Raw genomic sequence first — 12,832 nt, 5'->3', positions numbered from 1 at the left:
GTACATAATGCTTTACTTAATAGCCAGAAAATACTGCTGTTTTTCTACATTCTAATATTTTATGAAAAAAGGGAACCATACAACCTGCAAATATCATTAAGTCAAGCATTCTAGAAGTGTTAAAGGACCATTAGGAAAATGTTAGTCACTGTGACCAAAATACCAACCATCTTATGGTTATCTGTGTATATGTTATTGATCGTCATATCCTGTGTCTATATGTTTTTACAAATGCATTGTCCTAAATATTTAGAGATTAAGCTAAATGATAATGTTGGCCTGATAAAAAGGTTTTATTGAAACATGTAGGAGTTTTTTTCTTGAAAAGAAAATACGATCATTTTGTGTTTGATTGGATACTTTTAAAGCAGAGACTTAATGTTTAATTACTACTTTAACAAATAAAGGTTTTCTTTTTTCAGCATAGATTTTAACTTAAGAGACAAATTCACTTCCCCAAACATTAACATGTGTCTTTTGCCTGACAGTTAACTCCTTAGAACTGATGAAAGTCCATTCTTTGTATTAGGCCCATCCTACCGACAGTAACCCCAGAAAGGTGTCTTTGCAAAAACCTTGTCTCTGTTGTTTATTTTTCCATGGCGACGAAAATAGTACATTTCTGCAGATCTATACAGTGTTTTGGACAGTGAATCGCAGGAAGCTGCAGTCCACAGTGTAAAAGAAAGACATAAACCCGGGTAAATTATGGGAAAGGATTTGAAAGATCAGTCAAGGAATTAAAGGACCCAAGTCTGAATCTGTCCTCACACCACTACTTTGGTATTAAATCTTAAGATACTACATGGCAAAGGGGATGTGAGGTCATTCACCACCTGCTGTTCCTTCCACTTTTCTATGAAGCATGAGTTGCCATTAACTTGCATGTTTCGGGCTTTACCAAGCAATCCATAAGACTCTTATAATCAAAGTGATTCAAAAAGGGTGAAAGCTTGAATGAGTGCTTATTGCTTCCAGTTAGACTCCAGTGCGGTGCCTTTACTCAGTGCAGGGTCAGCCCACATTAAGTCTTAATGTGTGCAATGTTGTTAAAAGTCAGAGCAACCAGTGACAGTGAACACAGGTTGTCTATCCATCTGACAGTAGATTGCGTCGAGATAAATGGGAACAGGTTTTTAACCACAGTCTCACCCTTAAACAGTTACATTTAAGCATTTTTAAAGGTTGTAACAGTATCAGATAATTGTTTTTGTTATGATCACGCCAACAAAAACAAACAAAAACAAACAGAACAGGAACAAAAAATTTACTATAAAACAATGAGTTGTTTAATTTACCACATAGTCACATAAAGTGAACAGAAATGAAGGGCTTGAACTTGGTTAGTGTGCTAATACATCTAGACTGTCCTAACCTTATTAGTGTAATGCTAATTTTTGTGGACACACTTGACCTGATTGCGTTAATTTTGGCATTTGAAAGGGATGCTTGTTTGGTAGAGGGCTCAGAGATTTATCTTTTAAACTCAGGATGACCATGAGCCTGCTCACAGTAAAGACAACATATTGATTTATAGATAGGGTTGTTACAATCATTTTAAATATATTCTGTAATAAAAAGTAATACATATTATATAATAATAGTTCAGTCTGACACATAACGCCTATGAGTCAGGATTACTGCCCCTGTGATACCAATAATTATATGCATAGACTGGTGGTAAATCAAGGTAATGTGAACTATTAGAGAATGTTATGGCGTGAAACCTGTTTATTGATGTCAACTGTGTTTCATTTGGGGAAATTAAAGGTACAGTTAAAGGTGCTTCTCTTTTGCCATTTATTTGATGATGACAAACCTGTGTTTATTTCTGACTGCTGGTTGTGCTTTAGAATCTACTGTAAATTGACTCGTTTTTAAAGATTAAACATTGCTTATTTGTTGTTGCTGCTAATAAATATTGACTTTGGTGTCATGTTAGATGATTTATTTAAAAAAGTTTAAGTTTGAGGTATTAATGATAGTGCCTAGAAAGCAAGAAATGATTACAGCTCGACGTATGTCATATACATTTAATGTGCAATTAAACGCTTGCTGTCCCGATATTAAATTATTTTTAGAATCGGTCCATCTCTTCAATTAAAGGTGTTGAATTGTGTTAGTCTCGCTGGCTCATAGGTCCGATGTTTGAGCGTTGTTTGTTGCATTTGAATGTCGCAGTGCACAGATTCTGACTGTGTTACTGAAATAAACAAAATACAGCCATAAGAGCTCAGGAGAGGAAAAAAAAAACGTTGTCGCAGCAACATTTGTACTCAAGAACAAGTTGAAATTGTAACATCTGTTTTAAGAGGAGTTTCTGAAACTGCACACAAAACATAACTTACCTAAGCCATCTATTTACAACCAAGACTTGAGTATAAGGTTCTGTTATAAAGGTCACTGTTTCTTTGTCTTTTTAACACTCCTTACTCAAAATGAACATGTGGAAAAAAAAACAAAAATTCAAGTTTCCATTTAGGAAGAAGGTCTTTCCTTAGCCTTTTCCTTAGTTGTAGACATTCCTTTCCACAATGTGCTTCTACTGTTACCATTCTCTCCGGCGGAGACCCGTTTCTTTGTCTTACGTAATTTCCTTACTTGTCAGCTTTTGCTATGGCACTTTGCATTGCTCTGCATTTCTACCTTTGAGACCAGTTCATGAGGTTAACCCCAGTCCGCGGTTAGTAGTCATATTTCTGACTCTCTGCGATATGACCTTTGGTCCAGCGACCTGGTGGCCTGCAGACGTTCAAACTCATGCCGACTGTTCCGGTCCGGACTGAGGTTTGCCAGTGCCCTGCTCCCACCACCTACGTCCTCCTCCTCGTCGTCCCGACTCAGGAAGGCCAGCTCGTTTTCATAACAGAAAGTGTTAGAGCTTGGGACTAGGTACTTGTTCTCCACCATTTCCTTGGCACTGCAGCGAGGGGTGGACGGCACCTCGTAGGTTTTGTGAAAGTGAGAGTAATCCACCTTGTACAGGGTCTTTTCCTCAAACAAGACCGGCTCAAAGCGATGACCCCAGAGGACCTCAGAGGCCAAGTAGGAGCTGCGAGCCTGTGTGGTCATGGCAGTCGCCTCAACCATTCCCTCCAAGATGACGACAATCTCAAAGTCAGCCGTCTCCAAGTCTTGTTTGCTGATACCAAAAAGCGGACTCTCCTCGTCTATCTCATGAAGAATTGTAATGGGTGAAACTAAAAAAATTCTGTCCAGGCCTTTGTCGAACCCCACATTAATATCTATCTGGTCTAGGGGGATGTATTCCCCCTCATCCGTGATCCGAGGCTTGATGAGCTGTGCCCTGACGTGGGCTTCCACAATGTGGCTCTTACGAAGGTTCCCCACCCTCCACATGAGGCTCAGCTTTCCGTCCCGCATGGCAATGACAGCGTTATGGCTAAACAACAGAGTTTGAGCCCGTTTCTTTGGCCTTGCCATCTTGGCCATAATGGCGCCGATCATGAAGCAGTCAATGATGCAGCCCACGATGGACTGGAAGACCACCATGAAGACTGCAACGGGGCACTCCTCAGTCACGCAGCGGTAGCCGTAACCTATGGTAGACTGTGTTTCAATTGAGAAAAGGAACGCTGCCACAAATCCGTTGACCTGCAACACGCATGGGGTGAAGTTGTCATCTCCAGCAGGGTTATCCAGGTCTCCATGGAGCAAAGCAATGACCCAGAAGGCTAAGCCAAATACAAGCCAGGAGACCACAAACACAAGGGTGAAGACAACCAGCATCCATCGCCAGCGGATGTCAACGCAGGTGGTAAATATGTCAGCCATGTAGCGCTGCGACTTCTCGTCCATGTTGGCAAATTGCACGTTGCACTGGCCATTCTTCTTGACAAAGCGGTTGCGGCACTTGCGACGGGTGTGGATCTTGCCATTGCCGAAGCCGTTCATGCCATGCATGGTAGTGAGACGGAGGCCCTCTTCCTCGGATGACACAATGCTGTAGCGGTTGATCTTTCCCACGCTCATGCTCCCAGTGGCGCATCCAACAGTGAAGTTAGAGCAAATGGGCAGGCCCGGGGTCCCAGCGTGTGACCAAGGACCCTCACTGCTTGTTCACTGGCTTAGCTCCATTTCAGAGGCCCATGGAGCAGAAGCTGGGTAAGAGCCTTTGGGTTAATCCAGCCCCTGTGGAATATCAAAAGAGGAGGACAAAGTTAGCCTCCTACTGCGACATGACAACCAAGCAACATACCTGGGTTTTGACATTGTCATTATAGTGCTTTTATGAAAACTAAATGTTTTAAAAGTTCCATATTGTCGAACTTACAAGTTTGTGAGTGAAATTCTTTGCTCAGGCGTTTGTTCATACCTCACAGTGGACTGTGGGAGGAAACCAGAGTACCCGGAGAAAACCCATGTAGGTACAGGGAGAACATGCAAACTCCACACTGAAAGACCCCAGGCCAGGGAATCGCACCCGTAACCTTCTTGCTGTGAGGCAACAATGCAGACAAACTATTGCATCACCCAGGTTAGTGTCATTGTTGCCTCTTTAAACATCACGACCAAAATACGATTGGCTCTTCCTGAAGGGTCCCTGAGTGTTTTGATGTTGCCTGGATAAATGAAGAGCTCTTGACACAGCACATCCACTTGTGTCACATGGCACGCCCCGTGTCTTTTTTCTTGCAGTGAGACAGAAGGTTGGCAGCGGAGAGACAAGCCAAACCGTCACCTACCAGATGTTCGACTATATTATGAAATTACGAGAAACTAAAATTAGCTGCTGAATTTAAAATGGGAAAAAAAGTGGCCATTGGGTTTTCAGGCCTACGAATCACAGGGAGACAGTGTGGGATGGCTTCAGCGAGTTGTATTTTTAGTTTATCAGCGGCATGCCATGTAGTCATCACCACGGACAAGCTGTGCTCTTCCCTCGAAAGTTTGCCGTTGTCCTTCTTTGTACAATACTTGTGGTGCCGTAATGGAATTTGATACCATACATGTGTGTATTGTTAATGCTGGTTAGAAAAACATACTTAGGCCTACTAGATAATATAGGACTCAAGACACTTTAGTTTGTTATAAAGGGTTAGTTCACCCAAAGCTGATTTTTTTTAAAAACATTTTTTTCATTTGCTTCTCACCCTTATACCAATGTAGACTCTTGTGGCAATTTTTACTCCTGTCACTGTTTTGGAGTTGCACAGAGAGAAAGAAAGTTGGAAGCTGTAGTAGCCATGAGCCTTAAAGAACCCAAAATTGTGTCGATCCTGCTGGTATGCTGTCATCCTAGTGCCCGAAGTCTCATTTGACTTGAAATGGAGACATGGGTGTCACATTTTTTGCCAAAACATTCACTTCAGCATCATGAACAGGAGCCACGCTGTCACATTAGCCCATAGCACAGGAACTTTCCATACTCATCAAAGGGTTCCTTTGCATGTGTGTGAAACACTTCCGGACAGTTTTGCCGAATTTAAAAATGTCACCAGAGCCTCTAGCTGGGTGAGAAGCAACCGGTCAAAAGTTCAATTTTGTGTTACGAATCCCTTTGAAAGGGATTTCGTTTTAAGCCTTGTTTTTTGTTTTCTTTTTGTTTTATTTACACCGGGCAGGGAAGAGCTTGGAGAGTGTGTGACGTTGATGCTCGGGGTCAAGAGGTTTTTTTCCCCTTGCGGGCAAGACAGAGGCTCCTTTGGAGGCAGACGGCTTTTATCGCCTGACCACATCTGATCCGTGTCTGTCTGCCTGATTTGGCCCCAGGAGACTTAACAGCTCACTCATGTGCACTCCCAAATCCCAGGTGCCCTGCCTTTTACCGCACACTTGCACTAAAGCCATCCTCACTCCCTTCCCTCGGGTGCAGGTTTTGGAGCCAGATTACCTCATCCACTGTCGTTAAGACGTAAAAACGCACACTCTTTTGCTACATTTTTATATTTTTAGCGCTTCTTTTTGCCCTTAACAAAGGAAGACAATGGCTGAGACCAAAAATAGCAACCCTACCATTGATGATCTCATCCTATTGTATCAGGAGTTTGATTTTACACTGTTTAATAAAGCTTTTTTTTTACTTGGTTTCAACCTCGCTTATATACTCTCTATCGTAACCAGACTCAATGTGTTATGTAATTTAGACGGGTCCCGGTGCCTGAACATCCTTTCAGCACGTCATGTCCCTGTCACACATGACCTGAGCATCACTGTGGTGCACAGTTACCAAACTACACTGTAGGCGTCCAGTGTCAGGTGTCTGCCGATTTGGTCAGATAAAGAGTCTTTGAACGACTCTTTTGATTAACTTTAAACAAAAGGGCTGTATCCCTACCAAACTGGCATTTTCACCTCGAGTAGACTCCCATCCACCTTCTGCATTCCGGTGCCAGCAGTCACTCTGAATGCCATTTGGATCAGAAAAAACATATTGCGCTGCAAACGGATACAAAGACTCAGCAGGAGGCCAACAGTGTATCATGTGTACGCCTGAACACTTTTTTTTCGACCTCATGCCTCTAGCCGTGTGTGTTCATGGGCGGTTGATGGAGTGACGGGTGGCGGTTTAGGGTGAATGACTTGCAGTTTGGACAGAGCCATGTGTTGGACAAGAAGGGGCTGCTTCACCTGAAGATGTGCAGGCAGAAAACTGAGCCCAGTGGCAATGACCACGGCCCACCTCCCAAGGCCATTGTGAAGGAAAAGGCCGCGACTCGGGTGTCACTGCATTTTCCTATAGCTCACCACTTGGAGCTCATCTCTTCTCAAGTGACCCTACGGGTATTTTCCTATAGAAAGCAACACCACTTTATCATGCAGAGATGTCTTCTAATTGGCAGTCAGTTGCACCAAAGGGGTCTCTGCTAAATTTGCATCAGCGGTCCCATATTGTATCTATTTTCACTGCTTTCTCACCTGTTTACCCGGTTGCCCAGGATTAATAATCTGAGAAAATTCAATGGATTTCCACACAACGGTGTAGTTAACCCGCTGTTTACAGCCTTGAGCAAAAACGCTAAGTTTTAACTTCCCAGCAGAACTCAAACTAGTTCAGACAGAGACACGGTATGGTTGCGAGACAGTTTCAGTTGAAAACGACTGACTGTGGACCTGAAAGGGGTCATATTGCTCATTATGACATCACAGAGGGCAGACCTGCGCATTGTATCATACAGTATAGCGACCTCTGTACAAGTGAACCTCCTGTGCGTGCTAGGAAATTTAAATTCAATGCTCTTTTAGTGTTTTTATCCAAACTACAACACACACACACACACGTTACACGCGGAGCCTTCTGTCGGAATCTGAAGTTATAGGGACCCCAGAGGTTCTCGGACTCTGTATGTAGGCCATCCTGAGTGCCAGGATGCCTCCATAGGTACCTCTAGAGAGTGGCGCTCATAAAGAATCAGTCACCTTCTCGTGGTACGATAACAGCTGGTGTTTTATGCAAGTGGGACAGAATCCTTCCTCTTTTTTTTCCTACTTCCGAGCTGCACCTGTAGCTTCTCCACTGTTCAAACACCTGCTTCCTATAATAGGAACCAGGAATAGGAATAGGAATCCTATTGATTGATCATTCCACGTGACAGCGTCTCACTCAGCTTGTTTGATCTCTTTGCTTTGTTTATTAATCGCTCGTAGCCCATTCACAGACAGGCTGGTTCACTCACAATAAGCCAGACGTATGTCATTTTTAATGTCAAGGGAAGCTTGATGAATTTAACATGCAGTCTCTAACTCAGGTGATGTATGAAGCAAAAGCTATTTACGCCTCGGTCCATGTTTTGGACATATTTTTCTTTTTGGTGTGTCCAGCTGCATCCAAAAAACCCAGTCGAAAAAAAATAAAAGTGAATCAAACTGCGCTAAGCTGAGATGAAAAGCAGGACGAGGTCATTGAACCATCAGGCAACGCTGCATAATCTTCGCTCGCTTCATCCCGTCTCCTTTGTTGCCTCACATCAGCGGTTTCTTTTTACTCAGATGGAAAAGTGCAGTACCTGGAGCAGCACATTTATCTGCTGATACCTGTTTGTGTGCCTCTGCCACTATGATTATTACATCATCAATTTTTAATGTGCCAAAACAGGTGGCGTGATTATTAATCAAGCTTTGAGGAAAAATAGGAGCCTGAAAAGCATTAATTTGCGGTCTGGACGTTTCGCAAAAAAAAGCGGGAAGGTTAAATGCATGTTCTGTCTACATCCACAGACATTCTTTGTAGTAACAGTGTTTATTAACCTGCAGGTGACAATGATTGAACTCATTCCAAGCCAACAGCGGCCTTGATTTGCAACAGTTAATTTTGCAAGTATTTTGAGATTGGTATGATAACACTGTTATCCTCTACAAGGAATACATACATTTTTATCCACATAAATGAAAAATTGCATGACTAAACAAAGAAAAATAGAAGCAAGCATTCCCTCTCACCCTCGAAGGTTTCAGTCAGATGTAACTTGAATGTAATTCTGTATAACCTGAATATTTTGAACATTTGTCTTTGTGGTCAAGTTTTAGAGGATTTCTTTTCTTTTTATAGCCATCTGTATGCAGGAGACCACTGTCAATACCACACGCCCGTATTGACTGTTAGGCCCTTCTCCGTCGGTCCAAATTGTCAACTGAAGGCTGAAGGTGCACAAAATCCCGAGGCAGTTAAAATCCACCCAAGACAAACAGTTGAATTCACGCTGTGAATGAGCCTCTGCGTTATTATGCGGCCGCGGCGTTTACGACGAAACAACGAGATCAGGGCAGCAAATCCAGTTTGTCCCATCTGTTGAGAAAATAATTGTTGATATCTATGTATTTATTTCTAAAAAACCCAGACACACAAACGATTGACTACAGGACAGACTATATGATTACGCAGAATGACTGTCGCCGCCACAGAAACGCTCCCAACCCCTCATCACAGCCTGGCGGCTGGCCACTGATATTACTGCGCAGTTCAAAGTACAGCTTTAAGTTTGGTGTCCTTTCCGTTACCTTGTCTCCTTGTCTCCTCCGTCCTCCCCGCAGGCTGCAGAAGTAAAAGGTGCTGCTGTCTTCTGTCCTGATGTCCCTGTTGAGCAAATTAAGGCATTCTCTGCGTCCGCCGCAGCTGCTCCTTCCTCCAGCTGTTACTCTGATTTTGGAAACAAACACTCCATCATCTTCAGCGCGAGGCTCACGACCCCTTTAATTTTCTTCATCCTGCCTTGATCTCTAATGTCTCTCGTTTCCTTTTCTCTCCTCTCTCTCTCTCTCTCTCTCTCTCTCTCTCTCCCTCTCTCTCTCTCTCTCTTTTTGCTGTCTTTTTGCAGGTGGTGGTGCTGCGGGCTCAGCCGTAACGCAGTTTCCGAGCGGACCTCACCACACCGCACAGCACCAGAACCTCAGGCTCAGTCAGCGAGTCGCTGAGTGCCGGGCACCAAACAGGTACGAGTTGAGGATTATCCCATCACAAAAAAAACGAAAACCGCCAAACCAGGACGAGGCTGCGTGTATCTCCGTCTTCTGAGGGAATAACTTCACCTGCTGCGCTTCCATCTTCCCCGACACGAGTCCTTCACTGGCCCCGTCGCTCACGTTCCCATTAAAGCTGGACAACACTCTCTCTCTCTCTCTTTCTCTCTCTCTCTCACTCTCTCTCTCTCTCTGCTTATTAACTGAACAGCTTTCTCTATCAATCTTTAGCAATCTGATCCAGTTGGACTGCTCTCTCTCTCTCTCTCTCTCTCTCTCTCTCTCTCTCTCTCTCTCTCTCTCTCTCCCTCGCTATACACACACACACTCACACTCCCTCTTTCACTATTTCTTCACTCCCTCCCTCCATCCCTCCCTCTCTCCCTCCCTCGCTCCCTCCCATGGTGTCACAGAAAACTGCCATTTGCAGCCCGCTCCCTCCCCCCTTCTCCCTCCCCCGTCGCTCCCTCTCTCCACTCTTGTCGTCTGTCTCTGGATCCCTCCCACATCATGGCACCACCGGTTGACGGCGACTTGATGCGCAGACGAATCATTGAGAAAACTCACAATCTGCCATTGTGCCCCATCAGACGGCTCCTTTTTTTTCTCTCTTTCTTTCTCGAGAGTAATCGTCGGCGCCATTGTGGAGCAGAAAAAGCTCAATGACGACTCAACTTCCCACGTGAACATTTATAGCGGCCCTGTCTCTTCGGCGCCCATCTGGTCTACTTTTTAACTCCGCGTCATTAACTTAACCCCCACCCCCACCACCACCACCACCACCGCCCAACCTTTTCCACCCTCAGAGTACAGAAGCAGCTGATTACCTCGCCTTCCTTTTACAGCATCATGAGAGGATCACACTGCTGCTGCTGCTGCTCCTGCCGCTGCTGCGGCCATGCCACCAGACCAGGGTGGTGGATCCTCACATGAGACGCCCCAATAAAACTTTCCGTCCGGGCCGAGGTGTGAGCTGATATATCGTGCCACCGCGTCTCAATGCAGACTGATGCCTTTCACACTTGTCACCAACAACTAATCAACAAGCATTCGATGCCGCGGCAGGCAGCCCCGTCACGCTGGTTATCGTGTGTCAGAGGGCTTGAAATTGGAGCGCGCCCATCGCTTTGTCAGCCTTTTTTTGAGGGAGTGGGGGGTTTTCTCCATCAAGAATATGTGCTTTGTGAATTTAGTATTTAGCAGAGTTGGTTAAACCTCTAATGGAAGGTATCTACACCAGAGCCAGTGTCACGGTGCATCCCAGACTGATCCTTCGTTATCGCCGTCGTCCTTCCTTTGCTCCTTCGCTGCCACTGCGCCCTCGACACCTTCCAAGTGTGACATTACCCTCACAGCAGAGCGCCTGCTCCTCCTTCTCCGGTGCCTTTTTAAAGAGCCAGTCATCAGTCGAGCACTCAAAGACATGACAATTAGCGAGAGGAGGGTTGGGGGTTGGCGTTGAAAGAGTGAGAATTTTCTAAATACGTCCGGACTGTCTCGGCGCCAGATTCATCAGCGCAGGAGCCCTCCTCGCTCGCCCCGCTCTCCCTCTCCCTCCTGTTGGCGCCCGCTTGCAGCCCCTGATTTTTTGGATTTCTGAGGGTGATTTGCAGCAGCCCATGTGTGATCATCACCGGGCTATTGTGTTTGGCCCTGGGACGGCAGCTCATGGAGCTGGTAGCGATTCTATCACACACTTCCCCCGTCTGAAGTGAGCAACAGGTTCGGCACATGTGTGCAGCTTCCTGGAGGTTTTTTTTTTCTTTCTTTTTTTATCGTTTGTTGGTTTTTTTTCGACGCTGCTATCCTGCAGAACACTAGATCACGAGGTTCACACATCTAGACAGTAAACCTTGTTATGCAATCACAGGTGGCAGCGCCTTTGTCTCTTGCATCTTTGTCTCTGAGAGGGATGGGGAAGTGGAATCCACGACTCCTGGGGAGAACGGATAAAAAGCAGAGGGAAATTGTTTTGCTGCTGAAATACTCAGGGAGTGGCAGCTCTTTGGAAAAGGCAAGATTGAAAAACCCGAAGAATTAAGTGCTAAACTAAACTAAGCTTTTAATCGATGATTGTAAGCAGCCGCAGTTTCTTGAAAGAGATAAACTTGAAGGTGTCCGTGCAGTCTGTTCAGGGTGGGGGAAGATTGGTGGACGAGGGTTAATTCTGTGTAGCGTCTATCTCGCAATCAGAGAAGAGGGTTGCTGTGAGACAGAGAGAGAAAAAGTAGCACACTGAGGTATTAAAACATAAAAAAGTTGGAGATAGGGAAATCTCTCAGCTTCTGCCGGTTGCAGACACCAATTTGCATTGAAAGGGGGAGCCTTCAGAAGAAACTTTTAACCATCTTTCATGCTGATAGTATGTGTTAGCATTTTGTCCTCTGCACTGATGCAGCACCTGAAGCTCAGCACTTCCTCTGTCAAAGCTGTCAATGGCTCCATGTCTCCCTGCCTCCATCTGAAGGCTTTTGGCCATCAATTCCGGTGTTCTTTCCGAATTTAGGTTTAACATTAATTCAAGAAGTCAAATTATACAGTCACATATTAGCTCTGCACCCACTGGATTTTTTTTTTTTTTTTTACGTCTTACTGAAAGCTTCCTTTTTTATTCTCATATTAATGGTGTCTAGGCAGCCCATTGTGTGTGGAAGCCCAGATGAGTCCCTCCTGGCCGTCACTGATCACCCCAGCTACAGTCTTTCCCTGAGACTCACGTCTGATGCAGCTATTTCAGGCTTTGAAGCCATTCCTGGTCGTCTCCTTAATGCATCTTCGCTTTTTGTCTGCAGGGATTAGAAATGTGATATTACTGCACTCACACATGGCTGAAATAGCTGTGAAAAGGCTCTCTTGTTCTTGGCCCAACTGGTTGTGCCGAGCGTGTCTGTGTGTGTGTGCTTGGGAGCAGTGCGGGACTTTTACACAAACTAAAAAAAATTGCTAAAGGCAATTAAACAAGGCCCAGATTAGTGTTTGTAAAATGATAAAAGGATAATGCATTGTTTATGTATGCATGTTTACAGTTTGTTGAGCTAGGAACTCAAGGCTTACTATCATAACCTCCCTGATCCTTGAGCAGGAAAGATGAAATAATTGTTAAGTAATTTAAACAATAGAAAAAGACAAAAAAATAACAATTAAACAATAAAACTACGTTTTCAATTTTCAGATCTAAGTACCTCATTCTGGAGTACAGTAGAACAGAATCACACCATTAAATTCATATGCAAATTCATGTGCATATATATATATATATATATATATATATATATATATATATATATATATATATATATATATATATATATATATATATATATATACATATATAAAATAGAAAATACCATATCCAGCCCTCTGTTTGCACCCTTCCACCAAAATGCTTGGTTTTACGTTCCTGCTAAATCAAAAA

At 44.1% G+C, this 12,832-nt stretch overlaps 1 protein-coding gene across 1 annotated transcript; it reads right to left on the bottom strand.

The window, feature by feature from the left end:
• Positions 1-1,568: 1,568 nt before the first annotated feature.
• On the bottom strand, positions 1,569-9,605 carry kcnj12a (potassium inwardly rectifying channel subfamily J member 12a). Its single transcript, XM_076034542.1, has 2 exons — positions 8,959-9,605; positions 1,569-4,152 (listed from the first exon to the last, which is right to left on the bottom strand). The coding sequence occupies exon 2, from the start codon at positions 3,991-3,993 to the stop codon at positions 2,692-2,694; it is 1,302 nt and encodes a 433-aa protein (XP_075890657.1). The 5' UTR covers positions 3,994-4,152; positions 8,959-9,605; the 3' UTR covers positions 1,569-2,691.
• Positions 9,606-12,832: the final 3,227 nt, after the last annotated feature.

This window comes from Nelusetta ayraudi, unplaced genomic scaffold (genome assembly GCF_046127955.1).
Source record: "Nelusetta ayraudi isolate G7.1 ecotype Tasmania unplaced genomic scaffold, CSIRO-AGI_Nayr_v1 ptg000042l, whole genome shotgun sequence".
Taxonomy (NCBI): Eukaryota; Metazoa; Chordata; class Actinopteri; order Tetraodontiformes; family Monacanthidae; genus Nelusetta; species Nelusetta ayraudi.
The sequence above is the reverse complement of the archived record's forward strand: the minus strand, read 5'-3'. Positions and strand labels throughout refer to the sequence as shown.